The 21093-nt window shown below is 34.5% G+C and overlaps 1 protein-coding gene and 1 long non-coding RNA gene across 4 annotated transcripts in view; one reads left to right on the plus strand and one right to left on the minus strand.

The window, feature by feature from the left end:
- TLK1 (tousled like kinase 1) overlaps positions 1 to 21093 on the plus strand; it is a 164197-nt gene that overhangs the window by 126609 nt on the left and 16495 nt on the right. For all 3 annotated transcript variants that reach the window (XM_020890458.2, XM_070476040.1, XM_020890459.2), the window contains 2 exons: positions 7699 to 7765; positions 19790 to 19887. In XM_020890458.2, the coding sequence (XP_020746117.1) occupies positions 7699 to 7765; positions 19790 to 19887 (165 nt within the window). The remainder of the gene's footprint in view (positions 1 to 7698; positions 7766 to 19789; positions 19888 to 21093) is intronic.
- On the minus strand, positions 1858 to 19794 carry LOC139038042 (uncharacterized). The gene is made up of 2 exons (XR_011490957.1): positions 16037 to 19794; positions 1858 to 13085 (listed from the first exon to the last, which is right to left on the minus strand). It is a non-coding gene; the product is annotated as an uncharacterized lncRNA (long non-coding RNA).

The following is a 21093-nucleotide window of genomic DNA, read 5'->3' on the forward strand; positions in this document are numbered from 1 at the left end:
TACGTTCATTTTTCTTTTTGCTTGCATGTCTACCTGCTGTGTTTATGGGTCCCCATGTCCTTGTGTGCCCTGTTTCTTCCTCCTGGCTTCTTTCTGCTGCTTCTGTTAAACTGGATTCAGATATTACCTCTTATGTGCCTTTTCCCAGTTTCCTTCAGATAAAAGTTTTTTTTCTTTACACTGTGTACTCATAGCTGTATCATCCAAGATAATCACCATATTATAAGGTCAGCCAATTAGTGGTATTAATCCCATTTTATCCTTTGCGTTTAAGCACATTTATAAGTCCTAAGGATTAGAATGTGGCATTTTTGGAAAGTCATTATTCTACCTACACAGCCTACCCTCTGACCTAAGATTCACTTCTTTCCTACATGCAAAATTCATTTATCCTATCTGCAAAGTCTTGTCAACCTCATTATAGCCTTAACTCCACATTGAAAAACCTTACCTAATCTCATCAACTTAGACAGTCTAAATTTTGTTACCTAAATAAATCATGAGTGAGACTTTGTGTGTAATCTGCCCGGAGAATAATTCCTCTTAAGCTATGAACCTGTGAACATCAAGAAACAAGTTACTACCTCTTCCCAAAATACAGTGATGGGGACAGCCATAGGATAAGAGTTACAGATATTTCCTTTCAAACAGAAAAAGATTAAAGGTGTCACCGATCCCAAGCAGTTTCAAAATCCATCCAGGCAAACTCAGGTTTCAAGATCTGGTGGTAATTTTTCTGTAGCTTGTGACTTTTCAAGCTTCTGTCCTCTGTTTTTCATGAAGATTTCTTTTTTGTGAAGGTTAGCATGTATTTGCTGCTGAGTAGCTTTACAGCCAGTTTCTTGTTTGTAGAGTTTTGACTGTTTGACAGCCTTTCACTTTGTGCTGTCTGTGTCCCCTAAAATCCAAGCTGGCAGTGTTTTTGTTGGTATAAAGTTCTCAAGAATCTTGTGGATCTCTCATGTGTGACACAAGCATTCATTCCATTAGACAGGAGGATCCTCCAGGTTTTTTTTTTCCTAGATAATTTTATCACTATTTTTGATTTCTGCTGAGAAGGCTGAAGGAATCTGTGAGTCACACACTTCATCTTTTTAAAGACTGTTTATGTGATGAATACTCTGGCTTCTCAGGAATATTAGCAAAAGGTTGTTCAACTATACCCTCCATTTTAAGAGCAGCTTGACCCTGAATCTCAATTTTGGTTTGTTTTGCACTCTGAATAAAATGAAAATTTCTTAAACCATTAAATTTTGGTTGGATTAAACTCATTAAATTTTTGGTTGAACATTTCTTATTTCTTACCTTTGATTTATCTTTTCTCACATTTTAGTGTAAACAGTGAGAAGAAACCAGTCCAGACTTTAAACACTGTTTGGAAATCTGCAGAGTTCATTTCTTACATGCTTGGCTTTCTGTATAACTACAGGATACAGTTTTGCTTAGCTTTCTGTCATTATAACAAGGATTCCTCCAGTTTTCTATAACATATTTTTCCTTTCCTTCTGAGTTTTCACCAGTAGTGCCTCTCCTATCTACTAGATGATCCATTCATGACAATTTAGGTGTTCTCTTAAGGCAATATGTTTTCCACACTGTGCTTCTTGTGGAATTCCTCACATCCTCACTTGGCAGAGTTATTAATATTCATATTTCTGCTAATAGTCTATTCAAGGCAGCCTAAGGTTATTTTAAAATCATGCTCCTCTGAATTCTCCTAGCTTCTTGCTCACTGCCCACTTCCAAAGTCACTTCTATATTTTTAGGTGTTTGTTATGGAAATATCCCCTTTCTAGGTACCAGGATCTGTAGTAATTTCATACTGCCACTGTAACAAATTGCCACAAATTCAGTCAGTTAAAACAACACAAATTTATTATCTTATAGTTTTGGAGATCACAAATCCAAAATGAATCTCATTGGGCTAAAATCAGAATGTTATTGGGGGGTGCATTACTCGTGGTGGCTCTGGAAAACAGTCCTTGCTTTTTCCAGCTTCTAGAGCCTGTCCACATTCCTTGGTTCATGATCCCCTTCCAACTGCAAGCCAGCAGTAGCAAGTCAAGTCTTTGTCATGTCATGTCACTGTGATTCCACATCTCTGCCCATCTCCTCGCATTTTAAGGCCTCTTGTGATTGCCCTGAGTCCACAAAGGGTAATCCGGAATAAATCCCTATTTTAAAGTAAGCTAATTAGCATCTTTAATTCCGCCTGCTACTTTAATTCTCCTTTGCTGTGTAACTTGGCATACTCACATCTCCAGGAATTAGGATGTAGACATCTCTATGAGGCTGCTGCTCTACACACCGTGCCAGCACTTGGTGTAAGTCGTTCGTTCTTTTTTTTTTTTTTTTGTATATTGAACCCTGGGCTCTCCAGAGGAAATTAGTTTCATCCTTCCCATATTCCCCCATTTCTTTTCCCTAGTGGTACTTAAAAAATAAATTTAGGTTAAATTTGCATAACATACAGTTAGCCGTTTAAAAGCATATAGTTCAGTGGCATTTAGTGCATTCACAGTGCTATGCAGTGTTGCGCAACCAAGACCTCCCTTTATTTTTGGAACATCTTATTCATCCAGAACACCTAATGCCCATTAATTAATCACTCCCCATTCCTGCCTCCCTACATCCTCCTGGTAACAAATAATCTGCTTTCTCTATGTATTTGCCTCTTCTGGATAGTGCATTAAAGAGAATCATACAGTAGATGTCTGTCCTTATGGCAGTACCACACTCTTTTGATGACCATAGCTGTGTTAATTTTTGAAATAGGAAGTATGAGTCCTTCTTTTTCAATGTTGTTTTGTTTGTTTGAGGACCCTTGCACATTGCATTTTAATAAAGAATCAGCTTTCCCGTTTCAACAAAATGGGTGATACGTATTTTAATCAGGATTATATTGGGTCTGTGAGCCACTTTGGGGAAGAATTGCCCTCTTAACAATAGTAAGTCTGCTAATCTTAAGGACATGAGTACTGATGTTCTTTCATTTAATTAGTATGCTTTCATTTCTTCAGCAATATTTTGTAGTTTTTAGCATCCGAGTCACTTCCTGAGTAATTTGATCCTATGTATATTATTGTTTGGGGTTCTATTATTAATTGAATTGTATTCTTAGTATCTTTTTTACATTGTTCATTGCTGATGTATATAAACACATTTGATTTTTGTGTGTTGATCTCATACCCTGCAATTTTCCTGAATTTATTAGCTCTTGTTCATTTTTAGAGATTTTCTACATGTAGAGTTAAGTCATCTGTGACTAGAAATAGTTTTACTTCTTCCTTTCCAATTTCAGTGTGTATTTTTCCTTAAGTCCTCTGAGAGGACTTCACTACAATATTGAACAGCAGTGGTGAAAGCGTTCTTGTCTTGTTCCTGGCCTTAAGGGGAAAGTTTTTACTCTTTCACCATTGAGTATGATGTTAGTTATGGTTTTTTAAATAAATGCCCTTTATCATGTTAAGGAAATTTTTTTTTTCTATTTCTAGTTTTTTTTTTAGGGCTCTTCAAAAGCAGAGTAGTCTCACCTACTTCCTCGCTCATTTAAAAAAGTCTACTTCTCAATATGCAGCTTAGTTCAGTATTCTGTAAAAGTTTGCTAAATTGTACCAAAAAAACTGGCTTGATATTTTTTTGTCTTAAGTGCTTTTAACATTCTATTTACCAGATCTTGTATTCCTTAACTTGAGACTTCAGATTAGTTTCCTGCTTAAACAGAATACCCTTAAAGAATTGGATATCAGTGTCTTTGAAATGCATATTCTCTGTTTTATGCAGATATCTTACATTTCTATTAAACTCTTGGAAAACAATTTTTGAATTAAAAATAAAATTCTCATTCGTTCAGTTCAGTTCAGTTCAGTCCAGTCACTCAGTTGAGTCCAACTTGAGTAAGTCGGACTTGAAACCCCATGAACTGCAGCACGACATGCCTCCTTTTCCATCACCAACTCCCGGAGTTCACCCAAACTTATGTCCATTGAGTTGGTGATGCCATCCAACCATCTCATCGTCTGTCGTCCCCTTCTCCTGCCCTCAATCTTTCCCAGCATCAGGATCTTTTCAAATGAGTCAGCTCTTTGCATCAGGTGGCCAGAGTGTTGGAGTTTCAGCTTCAACATCAGTCTTTCCAGTGAACACGCAGGACTGATCTCCTTTAGGATGGACTGGTTGGATCTTCTGGCAGTCCAAGGGACTCTCAAGAGTCTTCTCCAACACCACGGTTCAAAAGCATCAGTTCTTTGGCGCTCAGCTTGCTTTATTCATTCATACTCACTGTGAAAGATTATCAGTGGTTAAATTTTACATTTGAGTTTTAAATTTCTTGGCTTTTTGAATAATTTTGTGTTAACCTACTGAACAGTTTTATTTATGATTTTTAGCATCTCCTAAATACATATACATAAATGTGTAATAAAAATTAATATTCAATCTATAATATGAGATATGATTCATAAAGGGAGATTGGACTTTTCTTTGCACTCTATGAATAAGAGATTTGCTAAGTAATTTAAGCAATAGACTTGCTTAAGAGGGTGGATGTTTTTTAAGCATCTTACAAAGCACATCATAAAATTACTTGATGTGGCAATTAAGTCATCAAAATAAGTATTTTCCTAGGTTACCTCTTTCCATATATAAAATAAAATCCAGTTTCTTTAAGTAAGATTGTCCCCAATTAATTTTATCTAAATACATTTAAATTTTATCTGTAAGTATTTTTCATCAATGGAAATAAATACCGGATATCTACAGTGCTAATATGGCCCGTGGGGTCGCAAAGAGTCGGACACAACTGAGCGACTTCACTTTTCACTTTATAAAGTGCTAATATATGTCAGGTGCTTTCTGATAAGGAAGTGCAAAGTAATGTAAGAAAAGTCTTTTGCTGTTTGGTGATTTGCATTCTATTTTGTGAGACAGGAATAGGAATTCTTTAACTGCTGTGTTTGAACTACAAAGTTACATATATGTGAAATTAAATACCATGATCATAAAACGGTAAGAATTACTGTCCAAGAAAGTCAGTAGCCTAGTATTTAGTACTGTCTGTACATTTGCTTATTGATGCTTCAAAACCCAGCAGAGAGAAATTAGTATGTCTATATTTTGCTGTTTATTTGAAGCTTTATAATGGTAGTAATCAAATGCAGTAAAGAAACAGCAAAGTACTGTTGCTGCTGAGGGTTACCATTAATCTTTAGTGAGAACTGCATGTGTTTCATATTAGGATTAAACCTATAAAATAATGCTCTGAGGTCAACCCTTTTGAAATCAGTGAGGTATCATTATACTAAGTAAATTCAGGGAAGGGACTATTTGTGTGTATTTGCTTTAATTAAAGGGATGCAGATGATGTATATTTGAGCCACAGCACAAACATATTAACAACTGGAACTGAATGCTAGTTAATAGCCAATATGCATTACATTATAAAATATATAAGATTAACCATACAGTATTCAACAGACTAAGACACCATGGAACTAATTGACATTGATTTATTATTAACTCAGAAGAACAATAGCTATTGAAAACTACTGCCAACTTACGACAGTCAAAAATTTTAGGAAACTAAATTAGCCATACTAATTTTACCTTATGAATACTAAATTTAGCTGTATTTTAACTCAGTATAGAATTGTATTTTATTCCTGTACAGAAACAAACAAAATATTTACATATTTAAAATTTAGCTATATTTTAACTCAATAAAGTATAGAATTGTATTTTATTCCTGTACAGAAACAAACAAAATATTTACATATTTAAAAAATTAGCTCTGAGCCCATCCTTTGGTCTACTGGTGGGCCTAAAACCTTACTTTAAGAATAGTAAATTACTATATTGTTATACAGGTAATTTCCATTGATGGCATATATGCATATCCAGAAACTATTTGCCAAAATTCCTGTGGCTTTACTTTACTGAACTAGTTGAGATATTACCAGTTTTAGTTTCCAAACCTCTTTTTTGAAAAAAAATAACCAGGTTTCCTTCTTCTTGTTTCATTCTGTCTGCATGAATGTTTCATATTCACAGTGCAGTGTTTAGTTCTCTAAATTTATGTTAAGCAACTGCTGCAACTATATTGCTATATTCAGTATAATAAAATCTGGTGGTTATGTTAACCTAAGACTGGGTAGAGAGAGTTAATTTTAAATGTTTGTTTTTCACTCTTAAGATATTTCTAGTGGAATACTAACTGAATTTCTTGGAGGTTTTTGATTATTTCATTTGAATGCCCTTTCTATGATATTAATATTTTAATTAGCATCTAGCTTAAGGGAAATATACTGAATGTTGCTGAGGGATGTAAACCAAGCATAAATAAATCGTACTTGGGGTTTGGAGCTTAACCAAATAGACCCAGAATACATAAGTAAACAAGGGCCCAAGTATGACAGATTAAAGCAGTCCTTTCAGCACTGGGGATGAGATGGACGTTGTTTTGGTGTGTGTGTGTGTGTTTTCCTCTTTCACTTTAATGATACAGAACCATGTTTTCTTATGAAGTATTATAATAGGTCTATATCTTACTAAAATTCTACATTAAACTACAGTTGAACCCTGAACAACATGAGGGTTTGGGGCTCTAACCCTCCCTACAGTTGAAAATTTGCATATAGCTTCACAGCTGGCCTCTATATCTGCAATTCCACATCCACAGAGTCAGCCAGCTCCAGACTATATAGTGCACTGTAATATGTATTTATTTTTAAAATCTTCATGTACGTGGACCTGTGCAATTCAAACACTTGTTATTCAAGGGTCAGCTGCAGTGATCTTTTCTAATTTACAGAAGAATATTTGAAATTAATAATAAAACAACCATAAAGTACTCTCATGTGTGTATCTATTTATATTTATTAATAATTTGGTGGTTTTTGGCAACCCTATCTCACTTATTCACTAGCACATGGAAGCAGAGAAAAATATCCTTGTTTCTTTCTTTCTTAAACCAGTGCCCGAATTGGACTGATTACCTTTGCAGTTATTTCCCAGTACTCTTAAAGTAAAATGAAATTCATTCCTTGGTCTAAAATCCATCCTGCTTTTACATGCTGTTCCCCTGCTTTATCTCTTTTGCTGACAGCCTCTTTGACTATATTCTGATACTTGCGTTTTTTTCCCTCTTCTCAGTATCAGTCTGTTTCTATCTTGGTGCCTTTGTACCTGCTTTAACCTGTGTCTAGCACATACTCCCCTCTGTCCTCTTGTGGCTGTCCTTTTGACATTCAGATCAAGACTGTCTCCCTTAAACTCGGTGCAAATTAGTTTAACACAGTCAGTTATTACCACACCAGCCTTTCTAATTCTCTTTATAACACTTACTGTTGTTTGGGATTGTTTCATTTCGGGACTAAATTGTTTCTCTTCTACTTCCTTACCCCCTATACTCCCACTATGAAGTGTAGGTTCAAACCAGAGTGTATTGAGAAACTTTTTCATTTCATCCTTAGGATCTAAATTCATGGTACTCATTAAATAGTTGATGAATTTGTAAGTCAGTCAAGTTTTCCATCTGTATTAGATATACTCTGAATACCTTCAAGCACTTTAGGCTTATGTATTTGGGGCTGAAAGTTGTCAACATTTTAGTAATTTTATTTGATTAATTTTATTTTGCTGGTTGTTAATAAATAATAAGTATTAATCTTAATATCTAGAATTACAATTTCATTTTGACAGGTTGACTTTGGCAGAATATCATGAACAGGAAGAAATTTTCAAACTTAGACTAGGACATCTCAAAAAGGTACGTGAAGCATATGCTGGCCATTTTATTTTACCAGAGGTTGTGGAAAGTTGTATTATACGTTTCTTATTAAAGAAGGCAAAATTTAAAGAGAAAAAGGACCCAAATTTAAAACTTTAGACCAAAAAAATAAAAGAGGGGCATAAAAGTTGCATTTTTATGTTGAGTATATTAAAATAACATTCCTTTACCTTGTGGTAATTTACAAACATTTCAGATACTGATAATACCATGTCCCTGGGACTTCTCAATGCAGGGGGATGCTGATTTGGTCCCTGGTCTGGGGACTAAGATCCCACATGACGCATGTGGTCAAAAAGTTAAAAAACAAAAACCCTTGTCCCTTTAGTGGAGGAATGATCCAGGACAGAACTCCAGGTTCTTAAGACTACTGTTAAATGCTATCTGGTTTTTTTTTTTTAAAGCTTTATTTTTAAGATAAAATGTAAGATTCTATGTTGTTGTGTCCATTTCATAACAAATTGAAACAATTGTAAATTAATAACAGGTTTCTTTTACTTAACTTTAAAGTTACCAAATACCTGATTAAATGTTTCAGTTAAAATATTTACATTGGCAAATTTAGAAGAGCCTGATCATTGGTAATAATATGAAATGAGATAATTCAGAAAAACATTGCTATATGTTAGTAAGTTTTTATAATGTAAAGCTATGTACTTGTTTGTAAACTCTGAAATTGTATTCAGTTCATTGTTTTTAGTTCGTATTTTTAATTCAAACCATTTCAGAGAAATAATAGATTTTCCCCCTCAAAATGAAATTACTGACAACTATAAAATTCTTTTTCTTTGATCCAGTTTTTAAATTCTGTGGTCTGCTTATCACATTACTTACATTGTTAAATAGGCTGAGTAATAGCTAAAACTAAGTGAACTAAATGAAGATAGTATCTATCAAGTCATCTCCCTGAGGTAGGGTGAGGTAGGTCAGAGAAACCCATTCTTGTAGCAGCCACCATCTCATTATAGATGTTCTTATTTTTTGAATAGGACTTCCCTGGTGGCTCAGATGGTAAAGCATCTGCCTACAACGTGGAGACACGGGTTCAATCCCTGGGTAGGGAAGATCCCCTGGAGAAGGAAATAGCAACCCACTCCAGTACTCTTGCCTGGAAAATCCCTTGGACAGAGTAGCCTGGTAGGCTACAGTCCAATGGGGTCAGAAAGAGTCGGACACGACTAAGCAACTAAACTAAATTATTTTGGAATGCTGTCAACATGCTTCAAATTCCTGCCATTTAGTTACAGGGAACAGAAAAAAATATATATTTTATATATATATATATATATATATATATATATATATATATACACACACACATATTTGTATATTGGAGAAGGGAATGGCAACCCACTCCAGTATTCTTGCCTGTAGAATTCCATGAACAGAGGAGCCATGGGGTCGCAAAGAGTCGGACACAACTGAGCGACTTTCACCTCACATATGTGTATATGTGTGTATATGTAGACACATATATATATGTGTGATTTGTATTAGTGTTCTTTACTGTGCCCCTGCTCAGAAAAGCTTCAGCCTAACTACTTGAACAGTAAATTCTAAAATGAATTTATTCTGATCTGTTTTGTTCTGTTTTATATTCTGTTCTGTTGTAATTATTGATATTTCTCTTGTTCTTTGATATAAGTAGACAACTTCAGTCTGTTTTGTAACCGATGGAGTTGTAACGGGACTATAGAAGGGAAGTGGTGATTTTGTAGTTCAGAATTAGTACAAGTATTTGTCTGCCCATGTAAGCTATTTTGATAGAGACCTGTGTTTGATGTTCCATATAAAGAAAGATTTATCAATTATTTTCTGACCAGCCTTTCATGATCATGGGATACTAAAGTGTATAGTCAACTGGAGGGTTATTATTTTCACACATAATAGTAAATTTCAGATTACTCTTTCTAATGATGAGTTTTACATGTCTTACGGATACCTGTTATAAAATCTGAAATGATAAAGCAGTTAAATTAGGAATCGGCTATTTGTATCACAGAAATACTTAAAAGGATTCAGAGGACAGTTTGTTTTTATTTTTTGATTGGTGGGTGGTTGGTTGATTTTAAAGCTTTCCTGGTACATTGAAAATATTTTATTTCTCTGAAACATTTCTATTTTATAAAGTAGGGTACATATACTTAAATTTCTAGATATTATATAAACAGTTGTAAGCTTTTGTAGTTTACTACACCTTCTCTTCTAACTTCCGTATTATCTTTTTTCCCAGTGTTTGACTTCTCCATTTTTGTATTTACTCAGTCTAATAATTGTCCCTTTCATAATCCTTTTCCTGTTTTATTTTTTCAGCTTTTATCAAATTTACTGAGCAGTTTTAGATTTCTAACTTTATCTTCTTCTTAACCAATTTACAACATTACTTTTCTTTGATCTCTATCATGGAATATTTTGGAAGAATTGATGAATTAATGCTGAAATATACTCTCATGCTTTGAATTCTCACATTTACTTCTGACTTTTTTGGTTGAGAAGAATGAATGCATTATGAAGAAAGTTGCTAGTAGTACACAGAGCACAAAATTGAGTAAGTAGTGTCACCTTAGAGTACAAATAAGTAGTAGTAGTCTGATTTCCACTGGATATTAATTTTTGAGTTGTACAGTTTAAGAATAAAAGGCATTCAGTTACATGTGTTAAAAATAAGTTATTTGGCATTCTAAAGCACAGTTGGAAAGTAGGTCATTAAAAATAGGTTATTCTGGTTTCTAAAACACAAGTAGATTGGACACTTTTAACACATAGAGAACAAGCTTGGGTTGAAAGAAAAGGTGTTACCACCTCTATCTTAAGCCAACATGAACCATACGCCGACATTACTAAACTAATATAAACAACTTAAAAAAAAACAAACAAACATCTAACTATATAGTTTTTACCATAGGCTGGATCTGATCTGTGAGTATTTGATGTCCATGTAACCTGTGCAGGAATTAATCATGTGACCTACATCAGATTAGGGTTTAGATTTGGAGCCCAGTATACCTCCTGCATTACCAAAGGTGACTTTCACTCTCCCTTCAATAAAAACTCTTGAAGTTAGATGGAGTTATTAAATTTGTTGGCACCAAAGGAAAAAACTTCCATCATTGATGAAACCCATACCATTTGGACATAGAAGACTAGAAGACCTAGTTAACTTTTTCTTGAGATAATTTATGATGTACAGTGTATTTTATAGAGATAATCATAATAATTGAATAGGTAAACAAATATGAAAAAGTGTTTACCACTGAATAAATCATAAAGTCCAGTTCATACTCTGTACTATTCTGCAGGGCTAGAAACATAATAATCCAAATCCAGTGAATCTGTTAGTGTGATAGAGTAACAAATGAGAGTTCAGCAGTAAGTCTGTGGCTGAAATAAATTCTCATTCCTGGTTACCACTGAATAGTAAACGTAAACTTACTTAAGGACTTAACTGTCTTCTGAAATTAAGAAAATTGTTGTTCACATCATCTTTTTTAATATATTAAAATTGTTTAATATTGTTTTAGTTATCAGTTTATGAAATTATTGCTCACTCATTCACTAAGTGATTTATTTCCACATTTCAGGAGAATTACATAATATTACATTTTATACACTTTGAATTTTTAACCATTCTAGAATGAACATGAATGTTAAATTTGAATGCCAGGCTCTTCTTTGCTTTGTCTAAATTAATATAGCCAGTAACTAGCAAAGCCAAAACTTGAACCTTTTTCCACTGCTACTTCAGTGGAAGTATCCTTACACTTTATTCCTACAATTCTTTAGTTGTAGATGGATAGCAAGTTGATCCTTTTGTATTCAGACTTGATTCCCTTATAGCTTTTTTTGCATCTTTCTTAGAGTAGTAGGAATGTTTGCTTTCCTTTTTTCCCCCAGAAATAGACTTTTATTTTCATCACAGATAAAGTAGAGCAATTAAATTCTTCACACACATACTTCTTTCTCTCTTTCTCTCATATGTTACTTTCCTTGGGTAGCCTGTTAGTGACTATTCTGTCAATTAGAATATTTCTTTATTATTAATTGGTTTACTGTTTTTCATTATAAATTTATCTTTAAAGGTCAACAGGAAATGCATGTTTTGGGAGGTAAAATGTGCTAATACGCTCTAGTGTAGTTTCACCTTTATACAGCTAAAGATTTAATAGAACGTAAAGGAAGTATATAGTAAAATATATGTATATTATACAAATTACTCCTGAAACTTACCAAAATAACTTTTTGCTACTAGTCATTATGTGCACACTTCCTTGATTATCGCTTATAAGCTTGTAGTTGCAATGAGAATAATTTCATATGTTTAAGATGTTGTTCCTTTAAGGTAGAGCAACTAAATTCCATAATGTACCTGTGCCACATGAGGCATCTCTGGCTTTTAAGAAAAACTAATAAGCCCTGTACTAATTAGCTTTTATAGTTGATCCTGTTTTGATACCAGTCTTGATAAATTCTAGTTATGAGAAAGTCATTTATCTTTGTAATTTGAGGAGTTCTACTAGGTGGTTGTTTGTATAACTCTGATCGTAATTCTAGAATTGAAGAAAACTATGTGGATGTGCTTTCCAAGGATTATTACTAAACTAATATAAACAACTTAAAAAAACCCTGATAAACCATCTTCCTTGTAATAGATTGTCTCTCTAGTCATAATATTATTTAAAAAAAAAATTACCAATTATAATACCCCAAAATAAAGAGAAAGTAGGAATTTTGAAAGTTATTGAGACCAATAACTATATCATACCACTGCTGTTTGACTCAAGTTTGTGATGTGAACAGCATGTGGAGGTGTTTATTCTGGTCTTCGAATTTTTTTGTCTTCTGGATTTTAAATATTTGATTAGTTGGAGAGAATGCATATAGAAGATTTGACATCTCAGTATGGAATATTAGATAGTGTAGCAGGGATTGACTTTAATGTATGTGTTTTTTGGGGGGGGGGGTGTGAGAGAGAGAGTTATAAACCCTGAATTTAAATACCAAAAGTTTTTAGGAAAAACATAACCAACTTGTAATTGAAACAGGATTAGTCAAGAACCATCAGCACCAACACAAGTGTATCTTTGCAGACCGAAGGAATCAGCTAAACAATTACGGTCATCTCAATCTCTACTAAAACAAAAATCGCATCCAACATGCCACCTGACACCATTTCTTTCTCTCTTTCTCCTTTGCTCCTTGCGATGTGGCATTCATCTCTCCTTGTGCCTCCGTTCTGAAGAGATAACAGTATAGCAACAACTCTGCCACTGAAATCCTGTTCTCTGACCGATATTGGCACCTGCAAAGAGAAACAACCAGTAACAGGCAGCAGCAGCATCAGTATTAATCTTCCATGATGAAATCTTTACAGGTCAAGAACAAGCACACAGCTCTTTTCTCACTCCTTCACAGTGGACCATGCAACTAGTTGAAATGGAAGACAATGGATTATCTGCAAGCCTTTTGAACAGTGGAGAATACAGGGCATTGGTTTTAGGTGAATTAATCCCCAAATATTCTTGAAGTTTGATATCTCCTTTGGTCTTTCTTTCTAGAATACCATTGTCATCTGATTTACCAAATCCTTAGTATGACCACAAAGAATACGTTTGTGTATGTGACACCTCTTGTCACTTTAGGTATGAATAAAAATATGAAAATAGTTAATGCTAGAGGGCTTAATCTCTAAAACTGCGTGTGCACCTCTCTACTCAAGAAAATTTTCTCTCAAAGCCAACCACGTTGTATGTTACATTTCTCTAGAACATAACACAAGATGCTACTTGTGTAGGAAGTAGTTTTCAGTGAAGTCTAGTGAAAATGCATTCATCACACTAGAAAAAGTCACTGCTAAGCCCACAAAGAATATAAGAGGTTCCTGACTTCTTGGTATGTGTGGGCAAGAAAAGTGCCAAGAGTGTTGGAATTCTAAACTTGACATTTTGTGCATAGTTCTGCTTCTGTTTAAAAATGAGTACTATTCTGTGAAAGCTATACTTGAGAGAACATGGAACTAGCTGTAGATAGGAAAGCTACTGGTGTGTGTACTCTCCTTCCTATTCTCATTGTGAACCTACATGCATATTTCTGGCTCACCCTATCTATAATTATACATCTTTACATGGTAATAGATGGTGTTCATTTACCGGAGTGAAAATTTAGTGATAAAATGTATTTCACTTCTGTAGATTTTTATATTAATCCAGTTGTATAGGCAATGGCATTCTTTGAATTTTGGAAAGAATCTTAGAAGTCATGTTAACCATTGGGCAGAGTTTATTCAGGTTTGTAAATTCAGTTTAGAGGTCACAATTTCATTAAAAAGGAGAGAAAGCAATTGCTTGGCCAGTGGCCAAAAACTGTGGCTCCATGATGTTTATATGCATATACACAGAGTCTAGAAGATTAGGCTCTTCTCATTATTGTATAGAATGTTAAACCTTTTCATACTTTTAAAAATATGGAATCCACCAGAACCCTGAAAAAGCCTAAAAGGAGGCAGAAAGCTGGAAGAAAATGTAGTAAGGCATTGTATCTGTAGGTGCTGGTTTCAACATAAAGAAATTTCATCCCCTTAATATAGAAGCTGTGATTTCTTTTTCAGGAAGTGTACTAGATATTTAAAATTTGCCAGTCAGTTGAACTGTTATATTTATTTGCTGCTGAGAAGATAGGGTTTGGTTTGTTTAAATAGAATGGGGGAACTGACAATCCCATTGTCCATTTTAATACTTACTCCCATTTAGGGTTTTTGATGTGTGTGTTTATTTATTCAAAGAGAGGAGAATGACCCCCAACCCACCAAAGAAGGAAATGAAATAGAGGAAAACATTAAAGTTCTAAAGTAATTATCTAAGCCAATTAAACACACTTGAGGGAGACCCAGTATGTTTCCCTCGGTAATATCCAGCTCAGCGACTCAGGATCGACATGGAGAGATCATACATATATAGTTAGTAAAGAATTCCCCCACCAGGAATTTCACAGTATTTTTCCATTTTCCTCCTCCTACTCCTCAATCTATACAGTTATACTCGAGCAAAAAGAGGATTACAGGCAGTTTCAAAACTGATCTCTATACGTTCAATGTAGTTTTTTTTGTTGGTTCATATTTCCAATGGTTCGTGTCTCTTATAGTTATATTTAGGATATATAAAAGAATATAATAGAGAAAAAATTGAGGACCTATGAATTTGAAGTAAATTGGTAATAATATTCTTAAATTCTCTTCTTCACTGCCCTATTAGCTTTTAATAGCGCCTTTTGTTAACTTCACCTTTCAATCTTATCTTGACTTTATAGAAAGGCAGCTTTTCAAAATTGAGGGGTTTTTGTGGGGCTAACATGTAATGTACGTTAAAGATTTGCTTAAAGAAATTTAAGCTATTCAGTAGTATGTTCAACTTTTACAGGAAATGCATTAGTTTTACATGTGAAAATGCATTACTATATAACTTGTAAGTTTTATAGTTTAATGCCTACACACCCCTACTTTAAAAGAAAATAATTGCCCTTTTAAAAACTGCCATTAAGGGAAATGCTTAAAAAATACCCCAAGTCTGCCTAGCAGTTTTAACCTGCATTTTACATTTAACTTGGCATTTTACAGAGATTAGATTCTACATTGCTGTAGCATACTTTTAGTTTGGAATGTTGAGCCAAGGGGATATTAAGTTGCCGGAAGGGACTCTGAGTACAAATAGAAAGTATTTGTATGCTAAATATCTATTGAGGGACAAATTGGTTTTACCTTGCATATAAATTTTTAAAGTTAAAAATTTTGGAAGGTGTTATGCTTTGCAGATTACTCAAATGAGGCAATATTGAGATCTATTGTTGTATACTTGTCTAACCTGGGTTTTTTAAAATATATATTTAAGTAATTCAGATATTAGATCTTATTTTAAGATGCTGTTAAAATAGCTGTAGTATGTACTGTTAAGGTTTATTGTCATATCTTTTTGTCTAAACAGAAAAGAACAATGTCCTTTTATTGTATGTGATTACCAAACCTCCCTCTCTCTGTATGGGATTACCTCCCTCTAATAGGATTTTTTCTTATTCGTGTCCCTTCAACACCATAATTGCCTACAGAGACTAATTCTTTTCCAGAGATGCTGTTTCTTTTTAGACCTTTTCTGCTGTAAATTGCTCAGCTAGTGGATGAGTAGAGTATTGAAATTTAGTGTTCTTACTAAGCATGATCTCCATTCTGGACTACCTTTCTTTTATTTCAGTAATTTGACCTACCTTTGCCATGTGTTTGAGGATTCCATTCCATAATGGAATTCCCTTCTGTAAGGAGAGAATAAATAACTGATGTAACAGAATACCATAGACTGGGCAGCTTAAACAACAGAAACTTATTTCTCATAGTTCTAGAGGCTGGAAGGCCAAGATCAAGGTCCCTTGGGGTTTAGTATCTTTTTTTCTTTAACCATTCATTTATTTTTGGCTGTGCTGGGTCTTAGTTGCTTTTGTGGGCTTCTCATTGCGGTGGCTTCTCTTGTGGCTCATGGGCTCTAGGGCATGCAGGCTTCCAGTAGTTGTGGCTCCTGGGCTCTAGAGCACAGGCTGAATAATTGCTGCGCATAGGGTTAATTGCTCTGCCGCATGTGCGATCTTCCGGGATCAGGGGTCGAACCTGTGTCTCCTGCGTTGGCAGTCAGATTATTTACGAGGGGAGCTAGGGTTTAGTTTCCATAGCTTTCTTCCTAGTTTGTAGATGGTTATCTTCTCAAATCCTCATGTGACTTTTCTCTATGCTGCCACAAAGAGGTGGTGGGGTTGGGAGGAGAGATCTCTTTCTTCCTACTCAAAAAACCACTAAATCCCATCAAGAGGGCTCCATTCTCATTACCTAAGCTAACTCTTAACTTACAGAGTCCCCTTCTCCAAATACCATCACACTGGGGGGTTAGGGCTTCAGTTCAGTTCAGTCGCTCAGTTGTGTCCGACTCTTTGCGACCCCATGAATACAGGACGCCAGGCCTCCCTATCCATCACCAACTCCGGGAGTTTACTCAAACTCATGTTCACCGAGTTGATGATTCCATCCAGCCATCTCATCAAGGGCTTAGACATACACAATTTGGGAGGAGCACAAAGTCTTCAGTCCGTAACAGAATTTATACTTTTTCTCAGTGGGATTTGAGAGAAGTTATTTAAGAGTTGCTGAATTATCTTTCCCCTAGAAATATGTCACTTTGTTTTAAGGTCCAAGATACTGTGGAATGAATACTAAATTACATTATGGGAGATGTAAATATATTTACTGATGACTATGGAAGATTTATGTGTATCTGCATATACTCAGTTATAGTTCCTTCCCTTGACCTTTCCTCTTAAACAGCTAGGATCCAGCTGTTTGTTTTAACTAGTCCTTCTGACATTTGGGGTTTCTTCCTGTAAACTTTACAATGCAGACTGAATGAAGCTTGCCTGTCCTTTAGTATTACAAGATCTTATGGGGCATGTGTGTGTGTGCGCTTAGTCGCTCAGTCTTGTCTGACTCTCTAACCCCATGGAACCCGCCAGGCTTCTCTGTCTATGGGATTCTCCAGGCAAGAACACTGGAGTGGGTAGCCATTCCCTTCTCCAGGGGATCTTCCTGACCCAAGGATCAAACCCTGGTCTCCTGCATTGCAGGCAGATTCTTTACCATATAAGCCTCTAGGGAAGCCCATACTTGGCATGTTCTATAGAGGAATAAAAACTTGCTTAACTGGCACATACATTCATTTTATTTTCTTTAGTAACTGTTTTGTAATATTGATTACTGCCATTGTATAAACATCTGAAGATTACCAAAAATTATAAAACAAATGTAATTATGTGTCAACAATCTAGTTGTTTCAAAATTGTATATTTATAATAGAATTTCTATAAATTCACTTTTCAAATAATAAGTATACCCATACCACAATTTCAAGTAAAAGTTGAAACAGATATTTTTGCTGGCAATTCTAATAAGCATTTCACCATTTTACCAGATTATTTAAAATTATACCAGTAGTTTACTAAAGTGTTTAGTAGCTTCATACATGTGTAAGAAATTAACAGCAAATTTTAAGGCAGCAAACGTTAATAATCTGAAAAAAGTAAGTTATCTCTTTCTCTGTTCTGTGATAATTGAAATTGAATTTTTTCATATTTATGGACACACCTATATAGCCAGTTTCTTATTCTGCTTTATGTAACTGAATTGAGACAACTGAAATGTGATTTGACTTGATTGTTGCCAAGCTTTTGAATCTATTTCCTGTCCTTATGATGAAACTGTTTAATCCCCTGGAACATTATCTTACCTTTTTTTTCTTATTTTCATTAAAATTAAAAATATTTGTGACTGAAGCTACACTAAATGAGGAAATTTCGGAGAATTTAGTGTATTTTAGAGAACTCTCCCCCAAATTTTAGAAAAGTTCATCTTAATTTTTTCCCTTTTTTTCACTTAAATTTATTTTGATGGTTTCTATGTATTATCTATGAAGAAGGAAATGGCAACCCACTCCAGTATTCTTGCCTAGAGAATCCCATGGACAGAGGAGCCTGGTGGGCTGCTGTCCATAGGGTTGCACAGAGTTGGACACAACTGAAGTGACTTAGCTTGCATGCATGCACTGGAGAAGGAAATGGCAACCCATTTCAGTATTCTTGCCTGGAGTATCCCAAGGACAGAGGAGCCTGGTGGACTGCTGTCTATGGGGTCACACAGAGTCAGACAAGACTGAAGCGACTTAGCAGCATCAGCATGTATTATCTAATGCCTAATTTACATTAAATATCTGCAACAAGTAAGGGTTGAGTTTCATTTTTAAATAATTGAAATAAACTTAAGGGCAAGTAGAATATAAACATACTTAGTTTTTTAACCTGTGAACATGTTTTTCTTTATGACACTGAGAATATTCCTTTCAGTTTAAGCCTTAGGTAATGGTGTAATAGACTTTATACCTCTATTATCTGCCTTACAATGAAATATACTTTCAGAGTAAATTTGAGAATTGTTGACTTTTTGAGGCAAAGGATTTTTTTTTTTAAATTTTAGAAGATAAATCATTACGAGACAGTGCTAATGAAAAGCAGAAATATTTAAGTATAATATTCAGAAATGATCCCTATTCCATGTTGTATATAGATTTATAACAGTTATACATTTAGGCCAAGGCAATCTGTGTTTACTTAATAGTTTTTCAGAAATATTATAAAATTGGCATGTCTAGAACTTTTCACTGAAATTTGGTATGTTCTTGTCTTTTAATAGTATTTATATTGACAAAGAGCTATGTGTGTAATGGGTGGTTTTGTTTTGGTGTCTTTCTTTTAAATGTTCTAAAAATTGTATATTTTGAGACATGAAAATATCATAATTTTTAGATTAATGAATGTTAAAGTAAATTCCTTTCGGATTTGCCTAGGTGCGCCCTGATGACTAAGGCTCTAAATCACAGCTAGTCATATAATTTTTAAGAGTCTCTTTAAAATTGTAGTGGAATTTATCCAAAGTGATTGGTGAGATTGTACGTGTGTGTTTGTGTATTCCAAATGGTGTAAGGTCTCTGAATAATCAGTAGTTCTGTGTTTTACCTTTCTTCCTCTTTTAACTATTGTGAAATATCTTCATTTATTTTGTATTAGTAAATTATTCCCTCATAAATTAAAATTTGAATGTACCAGAAATAAAACTTACAGCTCATTTTGTGTTATAAGGCAGTTTCAGACTACCTTGCAGTCATTTTTAGTTTAGACATTATAAAAATAGATTTCTTGTAGTACAGAGATTTTCATGTGGAGGTTGGTTTCTTGAAATAGGCTTTTGCCTTATCTCTGTCTTATCTTTCAGGCATTGAAAAGAGCACTTTGATCTTTTAACTCAGTGGTACTTTACAATACACTATTCTTTCCATCACTGTAAAAAAAAAAGTTGGTGCATGAGTAAAAATATCTTTTTTATATCACAAATAAATTGAGCTTGTTATAGTCCCCTCTCTTCATTTGCAGGAAGAGGCAGAAATCCAGGCAGAACTTGAACGTTTGGAAAGAGTCAGAAATCTTCATATTCGAGAGCTCAAAAGAATAAATAATGAAGATAATTCACAGTAAGTCATTATTTGTATTTCATAGGATTACATGATAAATGATTTTCTCCCCTTGGAGATCATAAACACAGTATTTCCTTGTTGAGGGACTTCTCATCATAGAAATAAAGTCCTTCGCATGACTCTGAAGGCCTTGTATGATCCGGTCTCAGCCACCTCACCACCACCCCTCTCTCATCCTCCTCTCACTTATATGTTGTAGATACACTGGCTCCCTCAATCACATCTCATTCCCATCTCAAAGCTTTTCTGTTCTCCATTTCTTCTGCCTGAAATGTTCTTCCTCTAGACATGTGAGTGGCTTACTTATTTCACTCCAGGTGGTCATTAGAAAGGCCACCCTGTCTAAAATATCAGCCCTAGCGTTCCTCCATCCCCTCTCTCAGCATCCTTACCTTGCTTTATTTTCTCTTGGCATTTATCACTATTTGGAAATACATTTTTTTTTCCAGTTCATTTATCTGTTTCCTTTCACTGGAATGTAAGCTACATGAGAGCAGGGATTTAGTTTTATTCTTGCTATATCCCCCAAACCTAGACCCGTTTCTGGCATATGCTAGGCACAGAATAAGTGTTTGTTGACTAAATACCAAAGTTAGTGTTACAGTGAAGAAGAAATCGTTTGAGCTAAAGGGATTTCATTAAACCATGTATCCAGCATTGTGTAAAAACTGGAGGAGAAATAGAAGAGAAGTTTAAATTATAGTCTCTATCCTTAATCCCTAATTATCAATTTTATTTAAATGCTAAAGGAATTCAAAGAGAAAATGCCTGTGGACAGGTGGCAGCTTTATGAGGAAGACAGAAATAAAGCAAGGCATTAATTGGATTTAGTCTGTGTAAAGGACAGGAAGGATGTCTTTTTTACACTTTCAGATTTATGTACTTTAAATCTTAATGACCTAAATGAGTGTCAGAACTGGAAGTGGCCTATTTCTGCCATGAAATATCTTGCTTAAAAGAAGGCCTGTTTATGGTCATCTTTATGAACATAATCATTCCAATATATAAGGTAAATGAAATAACAGTTATGGAATATACTTAATTGTACCAGATAAATTCTAACAAAGCAGATAAGTCAAAGCTAATTTACAGTTGACTGTTCTGAAAATTATGCCAACGCTGTTTGTGAATATGACTTAATCCACTTGATGAAAATTAAATGAATTATTATATTTCCCTTTCTTTATTTTTTTTGGCTACGTG

Source organism: Odocoileus virginianus, chromosome 13 (assembly GCF_023699985.2).
Source record: "Odocoileus virginianus isolate 20LAN1187 ecotype Illinois chromosome 13, Ovbor_1.2, whole genome shotgun sequence".
NCBI lineage: Eukaryota > Metazoa > Chordata > Mammalia > Artiodactyla > Cervidae > Odocoileus > Odocoileus virginianus.